General features: G+C 43.5%; 1 protein-coding gene across 1 annotated transcript in view; it reads right to left on the bottom strand.

Moving 5' to 3' along the window:
- PTBP3 (polypyrimidine tract binding protein 3) overlaps positions 1-27917 on the bottom strand; it is a 634697-nt gene that overhangs the window by 332079 nt on the left and 274701 nt on the right. The window contains exons 3-4 of the mRNA XM_078676642.1: positions 23386-23555; positions 2990-3136 (exon numbers count right to left, since the gene is read on the bottom strand). Coding sequence (XP_078532768.1) covers positions 2990-3136; positions 23386-23555 — 317 coding nt within the window. The remainder of the gene's footprint in view (positions 1-2989; positions 3137-23385; positions 23556-27917) is intronic.

Genomic DNA, 27917 nt, shown 5'->3' with positions numbered 1-27917 from the left:
TGTGGACGTGTTGGGGATTACCTCGGGGGGTTGCCGGGGTGGCTCTTGCTGGGGATTCAGGGAGAGCCGGGGTCCGGGCCCTGTTGTGCGTAGGGGGTGACGGCCCGGCTACGAGGCATGTCCAACAGTTCCCAAGAGACACCCCCAGGCCAATTATAGTCTGTGTATTATAGCATCAGTAGTGAAAGCCCGACTGCAAGCAGACGTGGAGCATATGTGAATAAAGGTTATGGAATCTCTTTTGCTGTGGATTTTTCATATGAGACTCATACTTTGCAAAATATGTTTGGTGCTAGGTGTCACTCTCAGGAAACAGTACAGCAGATATGGTCTACAGTATCCAACCACATTGTTAGTGACCATGGATGTGAAAATTAGATAATTCCATGATGCAGCAGATTTAGATTTAGGAATAAGGGCATCCAGACATGGAAACAGACAACGCCACCCCAAAGAGACACAAGTGACTGCCACACAAAATCAGATCCCTAGGTGCAGGGTCAATTTAAGACCAACCCAGAGATTCACCGCTCAAACCCCCCTAACCCCCAACCCCCCGGAACAGACCGCAACAAATCTTGATCGCCACTTAAACTATAATCACATCTACCCAATGTTGTAATGTAGCAGAAACTCTGGGCGATACCCACTGTAACAATGTAAATAATGAGAATATCTGTGACTTAAGAAGTAGTGAGTGAAAACACAAACAACGGTAGCGGATACTAACTGGATCAAAGTTTTTTTTATTTCTCTCACCATAAGGACCACCTGAATAGGATTGTCATTAACAAACACTAGACAAGCACTGGTAAAGCCAACAGGTACCCACTTTGAGAGCCATTTGCTTTGTAAATTATATTTAGCCATGCTATACAGCATCCCTGTGCTGTGCAGCATGGCTAAATAAGAAAAAAGAAGTTTGATATTAGCTTCAGTCTGCCTGCAGTCAAGGCAAGAGAAGCTCCAAGAACCTTGGAATCACTGAAGACCTGACTGCGCCACTATCAGGCTAAAAGGTCAGTTCCAACACAAACAGCTTTCCAGGCAGTACACACTACCGGAAGTGTTGGCCTATATTTGGCATCAGCAGCCCAAACCAGCTGAATTATCTTGAAACCTTAGCAAACTGTTGTGCTATTCTCATCTAGCACCTAAAAATACATAAGCATTTACACCAGCTAGTCTGGAAAGTAAAACCTACAGTAACACCAAAGACATAGGCCCCCTCCAAAGTGGGTACGACTGAGTTTTGGCTCCATACATAAACTTCGGGTTACATCTGGGTCTCATCTTGGTAACCATAGCAGTGGTAGGCACTTTGGTTTCAAATGTTCTACTCTTCTATGAATGTACTATAGACATTTCATTTTAAAGTTTGAGATTTCGCTAAACAATGGTCTCCGGATAGATAATTTTCTTTACTCAATGTCATAACTTTAGGGTTTTCTTGTATCCAAGCCCAAACCACTCCAAAGAGTAAGATAAATAAATCGGAAATCCTGCATTTGTAAAGCGCGAATTAACTACCCCTAAGGGTCTCAAGGCGCTGGGGGCAATCTGGGAGATTAAGTGAGCTATTGCCCAGCCAGAGTAATATGGTGCTGAGCTGCCGCCGGTGATCGAATCGTGATGAGCCCCGCCCTCTGGAATGACCTGCTCCAGCCGCTGTGCCACACCTCTGCCCCACACCTCTCCCCAGAGTAATCCTGTACTGCTAGATTACAGCTACCGCCTGAACCTACAGAAAAGACACTAAACCAAGACTTTTGTAATGTAGGCAAAGGAAAAATTAAGATTAGCTGGGGGAAGAGTAAAACCATTTACAGGGGAGGAAAAAATAAGAAAAATTGGTGGACAGAACGTTACATCTCAAAAACACTCATACACCGAGTATCTCCCACACCAATCCAAACCCACCGACATCCAACACTAAACAAAATGTAAACAAAGTAAAATAAACTCGACACAAACAGTAACCTATGAAATTCAGAAATCCCAAGCACGTTCTGACACACCTGCTCTCCCGCACCACCAACTCGTTAACCCACCCTACCCAAACATATACTAATCAAGATAACAAAACCTGAGAGACAGACGCAACAGCTCCTAACTGCCCAACATATTAATTGGACTTTAGCGTTGGTGAAGATCACCACCCCTCTGCAAACATATTCATGTCAGAAATTGTGTGGCACGGAGACATGGGCTTTATTCCAAGATTTCTGGGATTTCAGTCTGAAGAATTATATATTTTTTAAAACATAGAATTTTGGTTTTAGACATGACAAAAACTTTATATCCGATTTATACCTTAAATTATTGGGTTTAAAAAAAAAAAAAGAAAGCAAGAGATATACCTTGTCCCTAGAACGGAGGTACGCATGTCAGTATTGTTCTTTACACACGTTTAAACCTAGCGGAGACACTACAGAGAAAAATAAATCCTTGATCACAAACTGTAGGAATTCATACCTATGGATCTGGGTGGCAGTGACAAAGGAACGCCATTTGTCCAACATATTCTGAGTCAAACAGTTGCATTTGGGCAAGATTTTAAATGCGTTTTTTATTTATTATATAACATTTATTTTGCGCGCCACTCAAATGCTTCGAGACTGTGTGCACAATGAAATGGTATTCTAGTGTCTTCAGATAGCAGATAATACACCATACATGTAATCAAAATGCCTCCACTTCTAGGCTTCTCTAGTATATTCTGAATGTGTGTATTTAAGTTGTGTTTTGATGTTTATGTTTTATTCCTTGATGCGCCTAGAAGATGGACGAGCTAGCATTTCGTTTGAGCATTACAAATCATCTTAAAATGACATGAGACTCCTGAGTTTTCAAGCTGCCCTATGTGGGAAACGCTTGACTTAACCCATACATTTATTGTGTGACTTAACATTAACATCTACAGTATATAAAAAGAGGGATTCTGCTAAAGTGATGGGCATTTAAAAATACACTGTGCAAGAGTACTTACAGCCTGATTGGGCAAATTGTCTGTCTTGAGTTCCCTGTGATTGGAATACTGAATGTAGACGGGCTGGCTCCGGAGCTGAGGAGTGACGGGCGTGTAGTAGTTCACCATGGTAACAGCAGCTTCTTCCGAAGCCATTTCTAAGAAAGCCTGCAGACAAAAAATGAAAAAACAGGGTAATTTTAAAAGCCCACCCTTTAGTAATACAGCGAGAACTTGTTTGTGTGCAAAACCTCCCCCCCCATTGCAATTATCTATTAGGTGGGTGGAAACACAACGACATCCGTAAGCAATTTGCTTGTCATTCCCCACAAAGAAGACTATTCTAGAGGACTGATGTATTCATAAACAGCATTTGTATTCCAAGATTTTCATATCCAAACGTTGACAGTGCTGTGGGAAACGAGCAAGACAAAGCTAAAGCTGAAAGAGTAACTATTGGGACCAAAAAAACAGGCTCAACAGATGTGGTCTACGTGGTTTCCTGGGTTCAGAGAGGCAAAGTAGGTACATCACAATCCGTGACGTCCTTTGGCCAGAAAGGAAACATTGCAACATCCATGCCGATCAATAAAAGTGGTTCAGATTCAATAATGCTATAATGAACTTCAGATCTCTTATGTGCGTGCGATAACCGTCTGCTCCTTACCGTTTCCCACTGTGTGACCACAGCCCTGATACCAATGGAGTTGGTTTAACAGGGACATAGCATTTTGACTGATTCACAAAAGGCTGTAACGATAATACGCTGATTATTAGTTCTGTTTATGCAGAAATTGTACACTTTTCTCTCTGGCTGTCTGTAAAGCCAATATCTTGGACTTCGGCTAGTCTAACACGGTTTCATATGGCTTGTTCAGAAAAGAGCAGTAGGTCATCTCGGAAAAACTAACATCTTGGAATAAAATGGCCCTCAGCTTCTGAAACATGCCAGCGGCTGAAGCAATCCACATGATAATCTTAAATACTCATAGGCACTAAACGACGTGACAAAAGTAGCGGCACAGTGATATTCCTCTGAATGACCAAAATGGTGGGTGGTTTGCATATTACAACGTTAACAAAAGATTTGGCTTTCCTGAAGGCCATCAGCATTTCGAGAATTCTGGGTAAACTATGGGAAATGGTCATATGAGCAGCAGAAATTAAGACAAACTATTTGAAAGGATATGTTGCACTTGAAGTGCAAATAAGGGTGCGTTTATGAGTGCAGGGTGGTTGTGCACCTGCACGTGCAAGAAGAGGTGTGAGTGCTGTGTCAGAGCGGTGTGTAGGGTGTTACTATGTGGTGCAGGGGGGTGTGCCCTTGTGAATGCCTTTGTGAGTGAGTGAGTGCAAGGGTGGTAAGCCTGTGTGAGCGCAGGCGTAGGGTTTGTGTGAACACCGAGTGCATGCTGAGAGGTGTGCCTGTGTGAGTGTACCGTGTGCCTGCATGAGGGGAGATGCAGGGGAACTTTGATTGCAGGTTGAACCCCGTGTGTGCCTGTTCGGCGTTGGAGGTGGGCCAGTGTGATTGTAGGTGGAGTGAATGGTGTATAAGTGCAGAGTAAGAGCTGTCTGCATGGTTACAGGATGAGTGGTGTGCATGAGTGAACATAGAGTAGGGTGAGAGGTCTGCCTTTGTGGATATACCATGCCAAGTGTATATGTGCAGGGTGAGGTGTGCGCCCGTGGGTGACAGTTATGCTTGGCTGAATGTATGTTTAACATTTTATTAGGGTTAGCAGTGTGCCTTTCAGTGCAGGGTGAGGTGGGAGTTCAAGCGCAGGGGGACGGGTGCACAGCCAGACCTACAGCCATTTACCATGGACTGTTTCTTTTCCTTTCAGCATTCATGGATTCCACATGCTTTCTGTTTTTTTCCACAAATCTCGTCCATGTGCTGCTTCCCCCTTTCACATGCATGCTATTGTGTACATTTACCACCCCCAATTAGCCCGTTGATTTTCCCACCCTTACTGCTCCTTAAGGGCTTTAATCTCTTATTACCACCCCATGTCTCCTCTTACTAGCTGCTGCCATTGGCTACTGCGCTATTTTCCCTAACCGCCTTTTTATTAAAAAAAATGTATTGCCTCTCCAAGATAGGAGTCCACTATTGATAAAAGTAAATAAAGCAGCCCCCACACAAACAGCCGCCACGCCATGATGTGAGCACAAGCATGATTTGTGATGCATGCACGTACATACAGGAGGTATATGTGAGGTATATGTGGAGAATGTGTAAACACAGTATTTCTTTTGTTTTTACCAATGCTGTTTATTATCAGCGATTATCATTTTTTTTTTTTTGACAATGATAAATAGATTAGGCAAAAAGCAATGGGAAAAACAAGACTACATATACTGGCTTTGTCAATGCTTGTTCTTTAATGACCAGTTTAGTAATTAGAGCGCTCGCTATCCTTTAAGCATATTAAGGAGAGTGAAACACCACTGCCAAATAATGGATGGTTTAGAGGCTAGCATTCACCTGAGTCTAATATGAAAGCATCATGAACTATTTGTAAGGTGACCGATTCAGGGCTGCATAGGCCAAGAAAAGGACTAACCTCAAGGTAACAATTTCTGGTGACACTTAAAATGCACAAAACTACAGGGTAGAGTAGGGCCCAAGGGGAATTATTATTATAGACCTATCAGCACCTTGTCCCCCAACTATACATATTCAATACAAGGAAGATGCCGCAGGTCTTGGGTACAATCCAGACACAGTAGGGGAATCTCAAAGGTATTCCGCAAGAGAGGCTGGAGTAACAGGATAGACACAGGGATACAAGAGGTGAGAAAAGTACTTATCAGCCCACTCAATAGTGGAAGCTCGTCATTTGGGATTTTCAAATGTAAAAGGTTGGTGTCCAGCAAGCACTGCCTCCAGTGAATGCTGAGGCTAGCTTAGGACCCAAAGGTTGAACCCTCAACCAGAGCAAATGACAGCATAAGTGGCTGAAAAGGGCTTAGTTGCAGTGCTCAAAGAAATAAGAAAATGTGAGAAAAAGGAAAATGATCCATGTGATTCTAAAAATGCCTACCTTGACGTCAACAAGAAAACTTTATTGGGTGTGCCCGTCAAGATGGTATAATTAAAAACAGAGTGACAATAGCAAGAAAGATGGTTTGCTATTTACCAAAGATGTTATCTGGTCAACATGTTTCAGCCTATACTGTTAGTTTGGTGTTTAATAAACAATAAGTCGTTTTTATAGTCTGTTGTTTGTAAATATATGCTGTGCAATTGTCTATCTATTGGCGGAACGTATAGTTCTCCGCTTGTAGAAACATGAACCAATCAGAACTTTCCATTCGTGGTTGGGTCGGTTTGTTTAATAAGCGGAACAGTGTCAGCCTGTCTTAGCATTTTCTTGAACATTTCCGGTTCCTGTTTTGAACCAATCAGGTCCGCTTATGGCTAAGGTCTGGGAGCGGTCTGGTTGCTGCAGTCTTTACCGACAGGAAATGCAATGACATCGACTTATCATTTCCTGTGTAGAGTGGTAACCAATGGGATTCCTTGCCTCTTTGGGTCCCTATGTGGTCCGCCTTGATGCACGATATGTTTACTGCATTGTGAACGGTGCAGGAGCGGGTGATTGCTAAAACCGAGTGTGATTGGTCTATTCAGCGTGCGGGGACGAACCAATAGGAGAGTAGACAATAAGTGTTTCTCTCTGGTCCGCTCTGTCCCTTTATTTTCCTTCTAGCTACACTGGCACACTACCTCCCCCTCAGCTCAGTTTAAGCCAGAGGCAACGACGGAGAGGTAGGTGACCAGGCAGGGGCATTTTGGACTGAATTTCGTTCTCTTTGTCCCCCCTTTTTTAGCGTTTTAGAATTCTTTTCGGTAGCGCTTATGTAGAACATGTTCCTTATTCTTTATTAAGGAGTCTGTCATGTAGGAATACATTCTCTTCTTCATCATGACAGAGCTTTCAGCAAACTCTCCATCCTAGATAGGATTTTTGAGACAAACATTTTTTGTGTTTTGTAAATTTATTGTTTGTTAAGACTATAGTTTAAACAACGGATGGCACAGAATTTGTATCCATGATTTTTGTGTCACCTAATAAACACAGCTGTATTCTGAATTAATACCATTGATACACACCTCCATGGAGGTTTTATGTCACCCAAATAGGTGTAGGGTATATTTGGGTGTAGTATCTGGTTTGCACATTTTTGAACCACTGCACGTTTGTAGCCAACAACTGCCTGATTCTGCCGCTGCATGTAATCTGGGAAATAACTGCATAAAAGATGAACTTAAATAAACTACAACTCCACTCTGAATACATTTCTTTCAGTGCGTGGCCTCCTTCAGCCTGAGCTGTCGCCAGGTGAGGTGAGGTTCCTGATCCCACAAAGTTGGGTAAGTGAGTAAACTGAAAATATTGTAAATAATACATACACACGTGACTGTCATTAGAATCAACTTAAGTTACGTTTTGCATTCTGTTTTCTTTGAAAAAAAATTTCTTTGTTCTTTTTCCTAACAGGAGGGGATACACCACCCATGAAAATATTGACTTTTCTTTTTCACACGTTATAAAGTAAGTGTTGCAGTAGTGATACATAGGTCCTGACGAAAGCCTTTATAGGCTGAAACATGTTGACCAGATAACATCTTTGGTAAATAGCAAACCATCTTTCTTGCTATAATCACTCTGTTTTTAATTATACCATCTTGACGGGCACACCCAATAAAGTTTTCTTGTTGACGTCAAGGTAGGCATTTTTAGAATCACATGGATCATTTTCCTTTTTCTCACATTTTCTTATTTCTTTGAGCACTGCAACTAAGCCCTTTTCAGCCACTTATGCTGTCATTTGCTCTGGTTGAGGGTTCAACCTTTGGGTCCTAAGCTAGCCTCAGCATTCACTGGAGGCAGTGCTTGCTGGACACCAACCTTTTACATTTGAAAATCCCAAATGACGAGCTTCCACTATTGAGTGGGCTGATGGGTACTTTTCTCACCTCTTGTATCCCTGTGTCTATCCTGTTACTCCAGCCTCTCTTGCGGAATACCTTTGAGATTCCCCTACTGTGTCTGGATTGTACCCAAGACCTGCGGCATCTTCCTTGTATTGGACACTTAAAATGTACTTGCATGTTTCACTATACTAATTCAACACTAATCCTCCATGAGTCCCGGAGTAGCATGCTACTCGCCAAAAAAGTGCTTTGATGCCTCATCAGGGGTAGTAAGCGCTATATAAATGCAATTACAATACAATACTACAGCTTCCTGCAGATTCTTCATCTTGTGAATATCCTGCAGCCAACAGCCTGGATCCACAACATTTTTCACAAGTGCCACCAGGAGGCGCTACACATCTCCAACTGCGTCTGTCCATCCCCCTGCGAAGTGAGGACATCCAACTATAGATACCACCAAATGGTGTGTTGGTGTCACTTTTCTAGGTTTTCCATGCCCTCAAGACACGAGGAGAGTAACCAAACAAGCGGTTATGTCTATGACAAAATGATCGGTTCATATTTACATACTTAGAGATTTTAATACCCATGGCACTAACTCATCAGGGAAGGATGGAAGGCAGTGCAGAATCTGTAGGATGGTCTAGTGTCCAGCCAAAATATCATTAAAGAAAGTAAGCTACTTATTCTTCTGATGGATGCATCTTTCCACTGATTTACAAAAATAATCGGAATGAGTTCCACAGCAACAACTTTCCAGAAGATAGGCTAGCGGAGTTGCAGCTAACCAAGAAAATCATGCAACAGCAGGGAACAAGTAACCATTGCCGAGTGCCTAAGGCCTGAAATAGTAATGTTCAGCAAGAGTGTACATAAAAAGATCAAGTAGCAGCCATGAAACTAGTGAGTGTGCATGTATGCGCGCTGGGGGATCTTTGTTGGCCAATGCGTAACAGAGTTTTATACACAACTACACTCAGTGACCTAAACAAAGAAGGTAGGTCAGGACAACAAATAACGGTGGACAAAGCAGCCAAATGTACTTTTACTGGTTGCCAGGCATGCTGAGAAAAGCGCAAAACGCACAACAGGTGAGAGGAAAATGAAAGACGAGACTGGAAGAGGTTCAAACCCTCAGACTTATGCCAATCACAACATGTTAACCAGTGGCCTACAGACTGATTTTGAAGCAAGTTTTCATGTAATGGTCTCTGGCTGTGCTGACAGGACTTGAATCATGGATTGCCTCAAATGCCATTGTTGTTCTGACGCAGACCAAAGGCCTTGAGCCACCATCTACCCCAGATGAGCAACAGACCGCCCTTCATGAAGATGTTTGCAACAACAATGGGTTTAGAATGCGGAGGACTAAAAGGAAAGATCCATGATCAGGTTGGAGGTGTACATCCACCAGTGAAGGTCTGGGACACCAATTTATAGGCTCCCCCGACGCTGAAGCCACTGCGGTCCACTGACAGGGGCTCATATGCACCAACAGGATGCACATAACCATCAGGAGGAAGCCTGCAATCACCGGATTGCAGTATTCTTCAAAAACATCAAAATAATATCCTGAAGGTCTGCAATTTCATTGGAAGGGGAAAAGCATTCATGTTTTTCTGGGCTTTGATGGAAAAGGGCAAGGGCCTCTCTCAAGCTGCCAGAATTGGCTCCAATAGCTCTTCGCAGAATGACAGCAAGGCCTCAAGAGCTGCTGAAGGCAGGTGGAGGATTTCAATCAAGTTCGACTTCCTTCAGCAGCAGGGAAGGGTCATTTCAGTGTTACAGCAGCTGTTCACACAATGGTGAGTCAAAGGGACAAGAAATATCGCTTTATAGAGAGGAATCAAGACCACTTGTGTATAGTAGGTTTGTTCAGGTAAAGGCCAGAATCTGTATTTTTAGAAGGAAAGAGGGTGCCACCCTCCAAATAGTCTTCATATATGTTCTCAAAAACCCTGTTAGGTAAGTCCAAGGCATAGGAATCTGATCAAAAAAGTTCCATCTGGACACATCTGTGCCCAAGAGAGGAGCTGTGACAGATGTTCATCATCAAAATATGCACAAACGGATTCCTCAATGTCTGCCGACTGAAAAGTAGAGGAGACACCTTAACCCACTCCAAGGGTCACACAGAAGAAGGTCTTGTAGGCAGCACAAAATCATGAGGACCAGCACCGTAACATGCAAGAGCTTTCTCGAAAGGAGCCCTACAGTCAGAGGTTGTGGAGGTACGTATACTATGGCTGTATCGGCTGGAATTGTCCAACCCACAGCAATGGACCCCACCCCTGAAGAGTGACCATGTGGCTTACAGGCCTGCCTGAAAATGTCTAATATGGTCTGTCGAAAAGATGCGACTGGGAAGGGTTGACAAATAGAGTCATGGACTCCAGATTTATAATCTTCAGAACAAGAATGTTCTCTATATTCACGAGGAAGATACATGCATCGAACACTGTACAGCCACAGGAGCCAGACCATTTCCTCAAAGTAGCAGAGGACTGCTTCCTATTGCATGGTTTGTCGGTTTTGTTACAGGAGGATCCTTTTAGGAATCACTCAGACAGGCAACTAACCTGAAGAAGGGAAGGTAGGAAAAGAGCCCGCTCTGTACTGTCTCTGCTAGGCCTTGACAAAAAAAACTTGGTCTACCGCTCTGTGATAGGCGTTGAATGCATTCAAGAATAACATACATTTATGGCCCCTTGGCCTGCAGCTAATAGATGCCACTTAACGATGTTGAGTGAATACAAAATGGACATTTTCTTGAGCCATCAATAAAGTTTAAACCCCCAGGCCCTACCTAGAAGGTGGAAAATGACCGTCCTAGATGCTGTCAAATTCACAGAGGGTGATTTGCGGTGAAAAACTATTATAGCTCCAGGCCTTTATCGATGCAGGAAAAAAATTACAGGAAACCAAAGTGAGCGCACTAGATCGTGTAATATATAGTCACAACCTGGCTGGATGGAGCGACGACTAGTTTTGGGTGGGGCACCAAGTGGCGCTGGAGAGCTATTGCACAGGAAAGGTTTTTCAGATCCAATCAGGCACCTGGAGCATATTCAAAAGGTGAGGATCTGTAGGAAGATCTATCCATCAGAATCTAATCTTTGTAGAACACCTTAATGACCCCATCAATAATGTGACCATATCTTACCAACTATCATTTGATGTGACTTAAACATTAGCTACAATCTGAATAACATCATTAAAAATAGATGTCGAATTTACATGAACAAATTTAAGTTAAAAGATAGCCCTTCCGATCTTATTCTAGTGCCCACAAACTTCCCTGGAATAGGCATACCAATACTTCTAGAATAAACTAATCAATTTGCCATTAATTTGAAAATAGCTCCCAAGTCACTTTCACAAAATGGCAGGTCAAAACCATCAAAAACTGCATAAAAAAACCAAACTAATTAATCTTCTCATGCTATCATGCACTCGGACCCATCTGTCAAATGTGCCTACAGACCACATAGATGCTTCTTGACTGGCATCCTTAAGAAACCGGTTCTTCTAATACAGAAAGTTACATAATCTAAAATTATCTGCACACCTTGTTACACCAATAAACTGAAGAAAAACATACATATTGTATTGAAGAGATAGATATATAAACACCAGATCCTCAACACATTGATCACTCATACAAGACCCACTACTTCCTCCCTCAAATCAGGTATATTTCAAACTTTTCTATAACATATTCTACTACAAAACTCTACAAACCCTTTGCTCTTTACACACTTTAGCACATTCAGAGGAAACTGCTACAGGCCTTCAATCATCTCCAGGATGTAAACCGCACCAAAACACACATCTGACTCTTCAAAAGGAAGCGCCCACAGCCCTCTCGTCACAAATGCCAAATTCCAAGCTGGCTATTTTTCCCTCCTTTGGGCACAAAATCGTGTGCATTTAATCTTTCAAGTATTCTTTATTCACAGATGACACTATTGCAGCCTCTAAGTGATAAGGCATCTCTACGCCATTAATTTCATGCTACCAAATGCCTCTTACGCAAAAGGGCCTCCACGTCAGCTTTTTCAAAATCATGTCAAATCACCTTGCAGCAGAGGTGTTCAAATAGGACAGCCTCAAATCTATCCAGTCTTTAATACGTCTCTAAATGTCCTCTCTTATGAAACCTCATTGAAAAATTGGTTGTCTTCCAACTGGATTTCCAAACTGCCAGCACAAAATACTCCCAGCTCTTCTCAATCTGTACTAAATTCAAATGACAGTATAGTACTATAACATTTGAGGTGATCCATCATACTCAAGAGTATTCAATAATGTGGACGGTTGCCTTGTGGTTCCTTTATAACCTCGGATGAGGCCAGAGCTTACCTTGAGACCATGAGTTACTACCTTCCATTTTGTCAACTAAGATGGCTATAAGTGGGATGGGTATAGTTTGTCCTTTTCGTTCCTACCTTTCTCCCATTTAGGTTGTTTTTTTTGTGAAAAATTACCTCTTGTCTCACGTTGTGGACATCAAGGTGATATCACAACCCAGTCTTCAACATCTGCATGGAATTATCAGGTGCTATATTATTAAATGAAATAATTTCATTGTCTAATATGCAGATGGCCGATAACTATGTCTGAATGTGAAATCCTCTGGTGACTTATTCCTTAAACTCCTCTTGGACATGCTTCTAAAATGGATGGCAAGAACAAGTACATTTCTCCTCCTCTGGGAGGGGTGGGGGGGGGCTTGGGGGTGGCAACAGAAGGCCAGAGTGAAATATGGCCGCACTGTAGTGGGGCTCTTGCGGTGGGAGGCCACATTCCGCAAACATCTGTGCGCCAACGCTTCCACAACAGGCTGGTACGGTTGACACTGCCTGGCAGACAACAAACCACATCGGATGAAGGTTGTCTGTGGATAAACAGTGTCTGCAGCTATCCGGACGGTCATCTGGCTCTTGTGACCAGATGGCAACGTGTGGTGAAGACCCCGGGCTGCCCGAATCAGGCGGTATGATTATGCGGAGACTGGTGGCCATGCCACTAAATTGGTAAGCTGCAGGGAAGGTGGGGCAATCCCAATGCTGCAATGCCAACAGCTGGTGTATGCTGAAGTGGCCTAGGGTGCCTAGGACCAGACTGCACAGTCCACTGGGGCCCACAGGGTACAACTGCCGGTGGGGGCTCACGCATAAATCTTTGATCTGGTGAGCCCTGCTAGCTTGCTCCCTCGGCCCATTCCGAGTTGAAGTGGCCGTGAGACCTAACTGGATTTGAGCTCCCACACAGAGTGGATCTTTGGGCCTGAGAGCAGAGCTTGCTCATCTGGAGGATACCGGACGATCAAGGGCCTGTACGTTATGGTGTATGAGTGTTGGCGTGGTCTACCCCAGGGGCTGATCCACAATAGTTTTTCACACTGTCCCGTTGGGACATGGGTCAACTGCAATGGGCTGTCAGGTCTGCTTGTGCCTCCAGTCACATGGTTGCTTTCTGGCGGTTACACAAATTCGAGACCCTCAATTCCAAAGAGGGTGTCATTTAGTTGGTGGGTGGGTGGCATTTAGTGAGGAGATTTCCGTGTAGAGCTGGGTGTCATCTGCGTATAGATGGAAGGGGATGTTTGCTTGGTTGAGAATGTTAGTGAAGGTCTCTCATCGGGAAATAGTTTACAACGCACGCGTTACAACGTGTGTCATTACCTCGACATCCCACGAACCAGTCACATCTCCGGACATCTCAGAGACCTTCACTGGCTCCCCGTCAGCAAAAGAATCACCTTCCGCCTCCTCACCCACGCACACAAAGCCCTACACGACCAAGGCCCGAGCTACCTCAACAGCCGAGTCAACTTCTACGCTCCCAAACGCCACCTCCGATCAGCCAACCACGCCCTCGCCGCCGTCCCCCACATCCGAAGAGCGACTGCAGGAGGAAGGTCCTTCTCCTACCTGGCTGCCAAGACCTGGAACTCCCTCCCGACCGACCTGCGCCTGACCCAAGACCACCTCTCCTTCAGGAGGAAGCTGAAGACCTGGCTGTTCGAGCAGTAGCGGCGCCCCCCCCCCCCCCCAGCGCCTTGAGACCCTACGGGTATGTAGCGCGCTTTACAAGTGTCATTGATTGATTGATTGATCATTACAACAAATGTTTTATAACGCAAAATCCATTACAACGCATGTCATTACATCGCATAATCCATTACAACGCATTCCCCAAAGTAACGCCCCGGCGGAGTTCGAATAGTAATTGCGCTGTAATGGATTATGCGTTGTAACGACATGAGTTGTAATGGATTTTGCGATGTAAAAAATGTGTTGTAATAACACGCGTCGTAACGCGTGCGTTGTAAAGTGTCATATTCCTCTCGGTCCCTCTGTCTCTCGTTCTCTCTCGCTCTCTCTTGGTCGCTCTCTATCGATCTCTCGGTCGCTCTCTATCGATCTCTCGGTTGGTCTCTCTCGGTCTCTCTCCCCCCCCCCGCCCCCCCCCTCCAACTTGGGGGGCACCCCAGGTGAAGGTCATTGTATGAGAAGTCAGATTGTTTATTTTTATTTATTGAGAGCGTTCTTTGTGGGGAAAATGTGAACCAGCGTAGGACCACTCCCTCTACGCGATCCTCTTTTGCAGGAAGTCCAAGAGAAGCTTGTGGTCAACCGTGTCAAAGGCCTCTAATAGATCTAGGAGTATGAGCAGGGGGTATCAGTCTGTGTCCAGGGGCTTATGTAATCATCCATGATGCTCAGAATAGCTGTTTACGTGCTGCAGCCTCTTTTGAAGCCTGATTTATGAGGGTCTAGGAGATTGTAGTGTCGATGTGTTGGTTTAAATGTGAAAGAACACATCTTTCTAGTGTTTTGGTTAAGATGGGTAGATTGGAGACCGGTCTAAAGTTGTTGAGGTTGTTCAGGTTTTAGCAGTGACGTGACTTGGCCTAGTTCGAAACAGTCTGACATCATTCCAGTCAGGGAGCAGTTTATGATCTTGGTCCAAAGGGGGTTAGGGTGCTGTTGAATATTTTTGCCAGGGATCCTGGTGGGGGTCTGCAAGGGGGAGGAGGGTTTGTATTTGGACAGAGTAGATATATCCTCCTCTGAGATTGGGTTCAATACCTTCCAGGAGCTTTGTGGGGCTGTTGGTTTCAAAAACATCTTTTGATTTCCTATGGAGTGGACGCTGATAAGGTGGTCATGGAGAGAGAAGGGAGTTATCTTCCTTTATGGGAGGAGGCTGGTTGTGATCTTCAAGGGAGAGCTCTATTCTTGTGATTTTATCATTGAAGAAATTGGCAATGTAGTCACACCGTTCCTTGGGGATCTGAGGGCATTTTAGGGGTGGCTTAGAGGTTTGCCGTTTGATGGCATTGAAAAGCCCTTTAGGTTGGTTTTTGGCCTAATAGAGTGTTGTGGAAGAAGGTGGTTTTTTTCATTATGTGTTTTTTTTGTCATTTCTGCGCACTCTCCTAAGCTGATCTAGGTGGGCAGTGGATGTGTTAGTTTGCCAGTCTCTCTCTGCCACTCTAAGCGGTCGCCTTTCAGTGTTGAGATCTTTGTTAAGCCAGGATCTTATGGGTAGGTTTCTCATTCTTTTCAGATTCAAAGGGTCTACTTGGTCCAGGATGGAGGACATGGAGTTGTAATGGGTGGTGAGTTAGGTTGTGGAGAGGTTGCCTGACGGAGGGGGAAGTAGTAACCTCATTCTTTCTTTGAAGTCAGCTAGGGGAATTTGTCTTATGTTTCTCATCCATTGAAGGTTTTTTTGCAAACGCATTTGGTGGTGATGCGCCATGTTGATGTGGAACAGAATGCTGTGGTGGTCGAACAAGTCGACAGGAATGATGCTGTTGATAGTAAGTGTTTTTTCCAGGGCTATGATAGCATCAAGGGTTGAACCTTTGTTGTGGGTTTGACCCCTGCAACGCTGGGAGAGGATATGGAGTAGAAGATCGTTTAAGGAACTATATGGAAAAATTCAAAGATTAAGGATTATGTGGAGCAAATGTTGACCACACTGTTCGGCCAGAAGGCCTTGTTGGGCCTCCAGATTTGGGACAGGGCACATCGATCTCTCACTGCCAGGTCTCCTTCGGGTGCTCAGTCTCGCCCAACTATAGAATGCCTCCAAAAATTTACAGACTAAGACCCTGCTCTCAAACTGGCCCGGGAAAAATGTTCTACTCTTTAATGGCAACAAGGTATAAATACCAGGACCTCACCCTGGCTGTAGGAGAGGTGCATAGGACATTCCTGTCCATTCAAAAACTGCTGTTAAAGGGAAGCATCCCATACGCCATACTGTATCTGGCCTATCTCAGGATCACCAACCATGAAAAACAGCACATTTTGCAAACTCCCCAATAAGCAGCAGGCTATCTGAAAAAATATCTGCAGGAGAACTCTAAGAAAAGAGTCTCATGCGGCGAGAGCCCACTCCTCCCAGTGGTCCACCCACTGTGACAGCACTAAAATAAATGTCAGTCTGAGCTCTGCACACACTGCTTCTCAGAAATTCACTCTACATAACATATGCAGTTAACACGGCACTCATCTTTTGCTAATACCTCCTTGGTTACAGCTTACTTGGTTTTACATTTAACCCCCAAGGGTTTTAGTTATAGAGTTTTTCATTTTTGTTTATGGCGAAAGGAGCTCTTGGTGTAGTTCGAGGACCTGTGTGAGGGTTCGGAAGTTGGTTGATTTTTGCAAGGTTCATGGTACTGCATGACACTACAAATGCATACACTGACAGCATACAGGTGGTACACAACCATATTCATAAATCATCTGATCATTGCTCATAAGCTACGTACCACATATCTCCCTATGCACCAATTAAAAAGAACAGCGACCCTTAACTGTCTAACCTGGAGTGTTAGAGGTTTTAACAACCCCAGTAAAGACGTTCCACATACTGGCATTCATTCACTAACGCTACATCAATATTGTCCTCTTGCAGTAAACCCATTTGCCACCTAAGACACATACCCAGTTCACTGGTAGATGAATAATGCACCAATTAGCCTTATCCTACTTTGCTTATGCTTGTGAAAAGGGGTACCATTCTGCTGGGTGCCACTCACATCACCCTAATGAACTGTTATGGCCCAAACATAGAAGATCCAGATTTTTACACGAGTTTATGGGGGTGATTGTGTTCACTAATCCACAGTCATTGGTCTGGGGATTTTAACTGCACATTACAAAGACACATTGACAGGTCCCCAGCCTCATCAAAAGCCAGGTAGGAAGCAGCCAACAGACTACACATTATAATGAATGAATAAACCGTTAGGCGCTTAGAGGCAAAACAATCCCCTCAGGAAGGAGGGCACTTTCTACTCTGCAGTCCACAATATGTGGTCCAAGTTGGATTACTGGCTGGTCACACCTGACTTGGGGATATGGATAGATGGAGTGCGACACCTTGCCCGCACACTGATGAATCACTCCTCTGTACTAATTCCGCTCCACCTACCAGACTTGACACCCTTTGGAGGACTCTGACAGTTAAACCCTGTGCTATTAGCAGAAAACATTGAGTCATGAGCCACAAGCAGGGATACTAGAGTATTTTAAACTCAATCTGGGCACAGTGGAGCAGTTAAGCTCTGTTTGGGAAGTATTAAGCGATTGTGATGGGAATCTACATTACTAAACAATTAAATTGGCATCTACAAGTCACTCCAACAGCAATTGAACAGCTTAGAGAACGACAAGAACCAGCTAAGAGGGGAGCTTGGGGGAGTGGACCAATACACAAGCAGAAACAAAAGTAACTGAATACGATTAAGTAGCAGACCGAGAATGTAAATACTGATCAGCTAAGGACTGCGTCTACGTTAAGAGCAAAAATGCCTGGAAGATCCCTTAGTGGCACTGATTAAGTGCACATGGACTACCAATGACTTCATGGAAATTGTAGACACATCAAGCTGCCACTTTCAGGGCAATGATCAGATACTCTATGTATTCACTAACTATTCCCCCAATCTTTACACTTCGAAATACAACTTCTCCCCAGCCCAGGTAAACAACTATCTCGACTATATGGCCACAACATAGATAGGAGGGCAGACAGAACATTCCTATAAGAACCCTTTGAGCTTGACGAAATAAAAGCACCCATCACGGGACTCTCAGCAGACTTGGCACCAGGGTTGGACAGCTTCCCCGCCAGGTTTTATTAATGATACATTAATATCTTAGCACCATATCTACTACAAATATACAAGGAAGAATGTCAACAGTATATTCTCTCCTACACTATGCGTCAGGCACAACTAACAACATTAGTTAAGCCAGATAATAAGCTGCCTGAAACATTTGAATCTCACAGACCTGTGTCACTGATTAATTGTGATGCTAATCTAAAATTCTAGCTAAACTCTTTGCAAACCCTCTTCAACCCTTATTGTCACACCTCATCAGGCCAGACCACACCGGGTTTATGAAGGGCTGCTCCACATCCTGTAACTTGCGCACATTGTGACCTACTTAATGATCTAGAACTCGATCCAGTTGCCGTCTTCCTTGATGCAACTAAAAGGACTCAGTTAGCTGGAATAGTGATACCTCTTCCATACTCTTACAAGGATGGGACTGCCTAGCGCATTAATCGATTAGCTCAAATAGTTATATACTGCTCTGTTGGTCTGCCTTCGCATCAACAATATCACCCCACGACCATTACCCATCTCACGAGGAACTCTTCAAGAATGTATCCAGTCACCCAACATATCTGCACTGGCCCTTGAACAAACCAAGCCAAGATTTGACAACACCACGCTGAATATGTACTTCACAACACTAGCTGTAATATAATAAACAGTCATAATACCCAAGCTTCTCTACCGATTGGTAAATCAACTCATAGTGTCAATAATCAGTTTGTTCGAACATTAAAAACACAATTGATAAGTCTGGCATGGGTAGGTAAACAAGCTAGGATCAGATAAGACACTCTCCCTTTACACCTGGGAGGCTTTGAGGCACCCAACCCTGAATTATACTATTTGGGTGCTCAAGAGCACCTCGCACATTACAACTGGTATTGTCCGACCCCTACATGCTGCATATTGAGGTTGACCTGGATGGCATGGATCCTCACCGATTGGCATTTGAATCTCAATACAAGAATGGTTTAATCTGCTCAAAAGACTTTCAATAAAATATATCCTGGATGGGCATTATCCTTTTGTCGCATATCTGGAAAGGACTAAGGAGGAGAATATTGTTAGACTTCAGAAGAATTCCACTGGCTTGAGTGTGAATTTGCCCTTACTAGAGAGGACCATCTTTTCCACCATTTGGAGTCAACTCGCTTTGCTTGTGCTATATTAGCATGCAAGCAGCAAGGGCAACCAGGGTGGCCTCACAGCACCACATATATGAACCTGGGCTTACGACAAGTAAGAATTATGTTACTTACTCTCTAAGCATGTGTTCTAGGCATGAATAGCTGTAGATTCACATGCTTTGCAGACTCCTGTCATCTAGTGTTGGGCCTGGATGTTTGCAAGTTTTTTTTTCTTTGAAGAAGTCTTTTCCAGTCACGAGGTAAGGTGACTCATCCTTTCGGTTATAGTGCGCATGGGCATCGACTCCAGTGTTAGATTGTTTTCCCACAAGAGGGTGAGAATGGAGTAAATGAGTGTAGTATAGAGATATCCATTCATGTAGAATACAAATAATAATGACTGCAACAACTATAGGTATCCAGGGAGGAGGGAGGGTGCATATGAATCTACAGCTCGACATGAAAAGAACAGATGCTTACAAGGTAATTAACATAATCCATTTGAGGCATGTGTGCTGTAGATATACATGCTTTGCATAGACTGTATAGCAGTAACCTCCAAAAGAGGTGGCTAACTAGTGGGTGTTGTAGTGGTTTGAAAAAGTGTTCTTAGAATTGTGTGTAGCATAGACCATCTAGCTGCTTTACAAATGTCAGCTACAGGAATGTTACCTAAAAAGGCCATGGATGCTCCTATTTTACGAGTAGAATGTGCACTAGGAGGTATAGACAAAGTTATTTTGGCTTTCATATAACATGTTTCAATACAATCAACAATCCATCTAGAAATACCAGATTTAGAGATAGGTTTCCCTTTAAGAGGGGGAGTAAAAGCAACATAAAGTTGTTTTGCAGAAGTCTTTTGTTCTGTCAATAAAATATAATGCTCTTTTGACATCTAATGTATGTAGAGCTCTTTCTGCTACAGAATCAGTTTGAGAGAAAACAGGTAACAACTAATTGGTTAATATGAAAAGCAGAGACTACTTTTGGAAAGAACTGTGGGTTAGTGCAAAGAACCACTCTGTCTCAATGGAGTTGGAAAAATGGTTCTTCTAAAGTTAATGCCTGAAGCTCACTTACACTTCTTAGTTAAGTGATAGCAATCAAAAAAGCAACCTTCCAAGAAAGAAATTGCAGTGGACAATTGTGCAATGGTTCAAAGGGTGGACCCATAAGTCTTGTTAGAACAATATTAAGGTTCCATGCCGGTGCAGGTGGAACCTTTGGTGGTATCACTCTTTTAATTCCTTCCAAAAAGGCTTTAATTACTGGCACTTTAAAGAGAAATAAGTGTTGTCTGTTTTGATGGTATGCAGCCACTGCACTTGTTCCCCCTGTAACCATCTTTGGAAAAATCCTCTAGAGGTGGGGGATTGATTCTGTGGTTTATAGGAAGATATGTAGGTATCTGTGGAGGTACTTTTTGAGTCTCCCATATAAAAAGAGCTGCAAAAGGAGCATCTGTTAGAGGGTGACTGTAGCGCTCCCATAGATTTTGCCACTTCTGAGTCCTTTTTCATTTTTTCAAGCGATTCATCCGCTTGGGGACCAAAGCTATGCTCCTTGTCAAATGGGGCATTAAGTAGAGTCTGTTGTACCGCTGGTTCAAATCCAGAGATTCTTAACCATGCGTGTTTTCTGAGGAGAATTATAGTGTTAACTCCTCTGGCTGCAGTATCAGCAGCGTCTAAGGCACACCTAATAGAGGAATCTCAGCTCATATGCCTCAAACATTAATTTTCCCTTACTGTACTAGCTCTGGTCCTCTTTTCGTATGCTCCTCTAGGAGATATTGGAGTAAATCTTCCATTTCATCCTAGTGGGCCCTATCGTACAGAGCCAAAATACCTCGTATATTACGCCAATGGTTGGCTGATTGTGCAGCCACTCTTTGGCCAGAGGCATCTATTAGTTTGGACTCCTTGTCTGCAGGTTGTGCATCAGATGAAGTATGTGAATTTGCTCTTTTACGAGCACTGGGCAGGACTAAGGAATCTAAAGGAAGCTGGCCCTTAATAAACATTGGGTCAGATGGTGGGGGGTTATATATTTTATCCACTCTGGGTGTTATAATACGTGTGCTTACTGGATCTTTAAAAATATCTTCAGAATGTCTCATCATACCCTTTAACATAGGTAACAACTGTTGTCTTATGTGTGGTTCTTAAAGTTTCAAATAAGAAACATTCTTTCAAAGATTCCTTGTGTAATGTGACTCCATAGTATGTAGCTGCCCTGGCAATTAACTCCTGATATGAATCGTTGTCATCAGGAGGGGAAGGTTTAGCAGGGTATAGATCTGGGTCTGTGTCTGTAGGAGGATCTATATTGAAATCACCCCATGGATCTGCCAATGGTTGTCCATAAGTGGCATCCCTATCCCTTGCATCAGGATCTGTAAGACGATAGCCCTGTGGTGCGATATCTAAAGGATCTGAAGGTGGTAGAATAGGTACTGGTGAAAATGGTGGAGGGGTATGAGGAATGGGGTGAACAATGCTAGTAGCCATGTCCTCCTTTTTCTGCATTGGGATCTTATATCCTGTGGTTATCTTCCTTTTAGAGGATGGTATCACTGGCTTTGATACACATCACTGGCTTTGCTAAACATCACACCCACCGAACACAGATGTTGGGAACTCAACCTCGTACCCAGTTAAATACCATGTGCATTGCCCTTCTCAGCTGGAATGCACTGAATGTAGTCTGGAGTTGGGCTATTATTGAGTTACTTGCTAGAGATGTGACATATGCCATATTCTGTGCTTGGCTGGTGGCTTAACCTCTTCCGAAAACTTGCACTGTTGGGTTTTATGAAGGTAGAGGGCTACACCAGAGAAGTGCACCCTCTTACGGTCCTGAGGCTTGTGCTTGCCAAGTGAACACAACACATTACTGACGATCATCCACCGACAACCATGCGTGGTGTTTTTTCTGGGGGAGGTGGGGGGGGGGGGAGGAGGGTTGTGCAGAAGAACCGAGCTGCAAGACCAGGGGTTGTCCAAGTAAATATGCGAACATCTGGATCTGGGCTCAGCGTTGGGGGCATTTTTAAATGTGTGGGCATACATGCAGAGACGCTCCTACCACTGACATACTATGCCTTATGTATAGGTAATGTTATAATTTCACCACAGTTGTACCTTTTCAATTTATATTGCTTTATTCCTCAGTATGAGCTGATGTCAATATTAAACACCAATAAAATGGCTGCAATCCTCTCCAAGAAAGACTGAAATATTAATTGTGTTAAAGTTTTCAGAGTCGCCCCCTTGTAACAGAGTAGGAGTCTGCTTCCAACACTTCAAAGGTTTTCACATAGGGCAACTCTTTTATCGAACTTGAGCCAGTAAATCAATGACAAGTGTGTACTGTCACACTTCAATAGAAAAAGTGAAAACGCAAACAAATGTCGCTTTCTCATTGACCCAAGACATAGAATAGTCTTCCAAAGAAAGTTGCCACATTATCAACATGCTATCTTTTCTACAATAACCACCCCCTGTGGAGCAACTATAACCACCGAAATTACAGCCAAAAAATGACCTTGTATCCTGAAAAATCAGCTAAAGTAAACGTACTATGAAATCCTTGATTCTGTTCTGCCTGGCTGCTTGGTGCAGAAACCCATGCTGGGGTAAGAGTTGGCATGAGTAATCCTGCTTGTAGGTTTCATACCTTGTTCAGATACTTTTAAGACCTTACAACAGGAGGTCTAATTATTTCTCACTCATCCACAAAAAATACATATTATGAGCGAAATTAAATAACCAGTCCCAAGAGAGCATCATAAACAATACAGTTAAAAGACGGACAGCCTTGTCCTCACCCTGAAAACTTAGATTTGCTACATCCATAAACATGGGTTGGATATATTGGTAACTGATGTATATATTCAATGACCCCTCTAAAAGGCCAAGTACCCGTTCACTAAAGCTCCGGAACATTCTCTGCACGTGTGTTATTTTGAGCGCCACAGTTCATGGTCTGGACGATTACTCCCTTAATTTGTAATTTCATCCACTTGGTCGCCCATAAACCATAATGAAGCAATGCTATTGGTATTTTACAGTATGTACTTCATCCTACCTTTGCTTCCACATGCAGAGCATACTTAAAATATGGCCAAGACGTATGCAGTCATAAGCAGAGTTTTGACAGCACCTACATTAGCTTAACATACCTGGCTTTTTCCTTTTAACATCAATATATTAGTGACTTTGCCGAAAGGTAGACCTAATGACACGACTTCTGCTTCAGTGACATCATTTGGAATTTTGCGAAGATGGAGGACACGAGATGGAGAGCAGGGAAACCGATCACCTTTGAATTTCTTACTGTCGTTCCCATTAGCTGCAAGAAAAATATTTTATTGAAATTGAAAATATTTATTTGGTGACTGTGGTTAATGCTTTCTGAACCGCAATGTGTTCATTACTACAAAGAAAACAAGCAACACAAACAAGCACTAGCAAAGTCAATAGGTCTCGGTTTAATATAAACACATGAATCGTTTCAGTAAGACAAGGGTGGGAGCAAGCTAGAGGCTACTAAGAGAACTGGTTCTAAAAGTCCTCCCTCGTGCAGTTCAAAATTAGCACTCCAGTGGAGGCGGAAAGGTTCAAACAGCCAATAAAAATAGCATTAGGTGAAATATAAAAACTCCACTGGGCTAAACTAAAACAGTATTGGCAAAATCTCAAGCCAATGACTGGAAGAGACTGCTTGAAGAAAGCCAATGGTTCAAATGGGGGCCGAAAAAACACTATGTACATTGTTAGTAATAACACGGTTTGCCAACTGAACTCTCAAAACTCCGACCTAAAATCAGAAGTACATGTAGCGCCAGTTTTTGGTTAAACTGTGAGGAATCAACTTTGGAATGCCCAATCGCTCATGTTCAATAGGTCACCTTTCGTACTCGTGTCACTACACTGCAGAATGTCTTAAGAAATATTCTACAGATTTTGCATCCACTGCGAGATTAATGCAGGATTAATTTTAATTGATTCCAAATAAACAGTATATGAATTAAAGGTCAACTTTGAAAAATGGTAGAGTGCCATTCTCCCACAAAATATTCACCACATTCCATGCACACCTTTGCAGGTATTGATTACCCCGATTAAAACCTCTTTTAGGATGCAATATCTTCTTAAATTTACAAGAGTTCAAGAAATACCTTATGTGTAAGAAATGCAGGCCATCCGAATGTGCAAACTGACACCAAAGGGTTGCAAGCAATGCTTTAGGGAATAGAAAAGTGTAGGTACTAACTACTCCAGAATACCGGTTTGCTTCACAAAAGTGCTAGTCCTTCCGCATTAAGATTATGCGCCAGTGCTGAGAAATGAAAATTAACGGAGTGTAGGTACTCAGTGCCTGACAACAGCTGCCCACTGAAAACGCTGATTACAGGAAGAAAACCTTCAACTCACCTTAAAAGCTACCTCTTTGAAAAATGCCAAACTGTGGTGAAAAATAGGTTGTTTGATTCAGCTATGCATGTTCCTGAAAACGTATAAAATTGTCCCTTCTGCACAGCAAACTGATGGTTGATGGGATTAATAGGGGAAAACAGACTTTCATCCGATGCACTATTTCCCTATTTTTCCTCAAAAAGTAGCTATTTTCTTGGTTGGCTTACTTCAGTTTTGCCCGGCTGCTCTATTTAATAAGGCCCAGTACGCAGACGCGAAAGAATAGGAATTGTGAGCGGTGATTTAATACCAGATATCTTGTGATTTTAGCTTGAAACAATCTCTTAATATCGTTCAGGTGAGCTTACTGTACTAGCGGGAGGCAGCAGGAGAACAAGAGGAGGGTCGGGCAATTCCAGATGCCTGAAACATTTTTGCAACACTTGTTTTACCTTTACGTTTTGGTTATTTGTACTTCCAGCACATTCTCAGGTGGGGCGTTACATGAAGTAGGCTCTCCTTGGCCGTGTTTAGAGCCAGCCCGCTAGCATGGAAGTGGGAGCCATTTTGGTAGGCGTTCCAGCTTTGTTGCGTCACGCTTGGCCACTATTTAATGATGCCCGGTGCACGGCATTGGCACCTCAAAGGCAAGCCCATCTGCGTCTGGCCAGGGCTAAGAACCCCTGCCCTTCTCGACCCAGATGGTATGCACTACACCATAGAGGCTTAACCACACACTCAGAAAGGCATGCTACCACTTGAAGGAACCAGCTATCCTGACCAGCAAATGCCAAGCATGTGGTTAGAGGCTCAGCATCCCCAAATAACCCATGGAGGGTACCTCAGCAGCAGAGAGCCCTCAATCAATTACTGGTGACTTAGAGCACCCGGCTTCAGCCAACCACCACTACGGGGTCATGTTCCTTCTTAATTGCAGGTCAAAATCCAAACATAGTTTGGACATATTCACCCTGTTGGAAGACCAACAATCTACAGCACTGTTTCTCACAGAAACATGGCTGAACGAGGACAGCAGGACAGACATTACGATAACGCTCCCTCCAGGATACACGAGAGCAAGAAACGATCAAGTCTGAAAGAAAGGGGGTGGGGTTGCCATTATTTTTAAAGAATTTTGAATGTAGGTCCACCCCGATTACCATTGCAGGCTGTGAAAATTTGATGTTTCACACTTATTTACATTCTCAGGTCTGCTCCTCCATAGACCTCCTGGGTCTGAGGTGGAATTTATACAGATCATTCCATAGGTCATAACACTCAGTATTCAATTTCACCCTGCTGGGAGACCTGTTAAAAGATTTAACAGCAATACAGTCTGTACAGTTGGTTACGCTTCCTACTCCCAATAAAGGACTTATACTAGACCCCATTTTAACCAACCCAGCCAATTTAATGGTACATGACTCACAACCTGTATCCTGGTCAGACCACTTACGAGTTGAGTTTTCTATCAAAAAGAAACATCTAAACCCAGTATCCCTTGCTCCAAATTGACCAGACAATGGTCCAAACGTTAAAATGCACAGTGGATATAGGTACTGCAGGCCCCAGTGTGTACTCAGAGCGGGGACGTTAACACTGCTTACAGGGCGTTTGTAGAATGAATAGAGTCTTCTTTAGAGACGCTGATCCCAAGAAACAAGTCCCCCGAACCATAACCAGTGCTACTTGGTTCACAACTGAGATCAGGAAGCTAAAGAAGTAATGTTAGAGGGAGGAATGGAAATGGAGGGTACATTACGATGAAGAGAAGACGACTTTATTTAAAAAAAGCGTTGAAGATCTACCAGCACGCAATCAAGAAAGCTAGGCTAGCGGACCTTGCTGACAGGATCTCTCAGTCCTCACAAGCCTCAAAAGAAATGTACATAATCGTAAACTCCCTCCTGAAACCTTAAGTTGCAGGAGCAGGTCCTCCCCCATTCAAGGAACGCTGTGAGGAACTTGCCAATTTCTCTATTAGCAAGGTCAGCCTTCTTTTTGATTCTCTGGGAGGGGAATCAGACCCGCATGCTGCCACTAATGGGTGTTCATTAGGCCGCAAAGTCAACACTACTCTCTTGAATTTTCCCCAGCAAAGCTGCAATGTCACCAGGGAAGTAGCGAACACAATCAAATCTGGGTTCCCCTAGATCCAGCACCTGTTGACATTTTGATGAAAGGAGGCAATATCATCCTACCAGTCCTGACCACCCTTTATAATTTATCGCTGGGAAAGGGACAAGTCTCTGATCACATGAAGCATGCAATTATCAGTCCACTGCTGAAAAAGCCCTCCTTAGACCCAGATAAGACACAGAATTACAGACCTATATCTCTGCTCCCAGGTGTCAGTAAAATTATAGAGAAACTGGTCAATGGTTCTTTGACAAATGTTATGGGAACCTCAGCCTTCTACATCATACCCAAACCGGTTTCCGTCCCGGATATAGTACAGAGATGGCTTTCTTAGTGGCTATGGAAGACCTTAGAAAAACATTAGCTCAAGGTGGCTCAGCTGCGCTCATCCCTCTTGATTTGAGCATAGCCTTTGACACAGTTTACCACTCTATCCTTCGACATAGGCGGAAGGCACTAGGAATCACAGGGAATGCGTTAAAACAGCTGACCTCCTTTCTGTGTAAACAAAGCTTTCAGGGTAGGGAAGAACCCTGCCTGTCGGAGACCCATCAGCTCTAGTGCGAGTACCTCAGGGCTCATCTCGGAGCCTCAATATTGAACACATATGTGCGTCCCTTAGCGGATATCATCTGCTCAGCTGGTTTTACTATGGTGTCGTACGCCGGCGATACTCACAGTGTCGTATATTTAGCAACTAATATCAGCCAATCTCTGACGAATCTGGCCACCTGCTTGTAGCAAGTGAACAAATTTGATGATCACCAGTTACCTTAACCTAAACTGTGACAAGACAGAGGTCATGGTGGTAGGGAACAACCCCTCCCCATGGGACATCTTACCTTACCCTCATGCCTAGGTGACCATCCTTCCCCGTAAGTAAAAGTAAAGAGCCTTGGAGTTTTCTTGGATCAAGACCTTAGCATGGCCTCAAAGGCCAATTAGGTGTCAAGAACCTGCTTTGATCTTCTAAGAGCCCTCAGGAAAACAAAGCGATAGCTCCCCACGGAAACCCGAAGAATAATGATACAAAGTCTCATTTTTTGGCAATTAGATTATGGCAATTCATTCTACCTATGCAGTCCTGTATATATTACCAGGAGGCTGCAGGTTATTCAGAATGCTGCAGTCAGAGTCCTGTTGAGCCTTCCAAGAT

Source organism: Lissotriton helveticus, chromosome 2_1 (assembly GCF_964261635.1).
Source record: "Lissotriton helveticus chromosome 2_1, aLisHel1.1, whole genome shotgun sequence".
In the NCBI taxonomy this organism is placed as follows: Eukaryota; Metazoa; Chordata; class Amphibia; order Caudata; family Salamandridae; genus Lissotriton; species Lissotriton helveticus.
The sequence above is the reverse complement of the archived record's forward strand: the minus strand, read 5'-3'. Positions and strand labels throughout refer to the sequence as shown.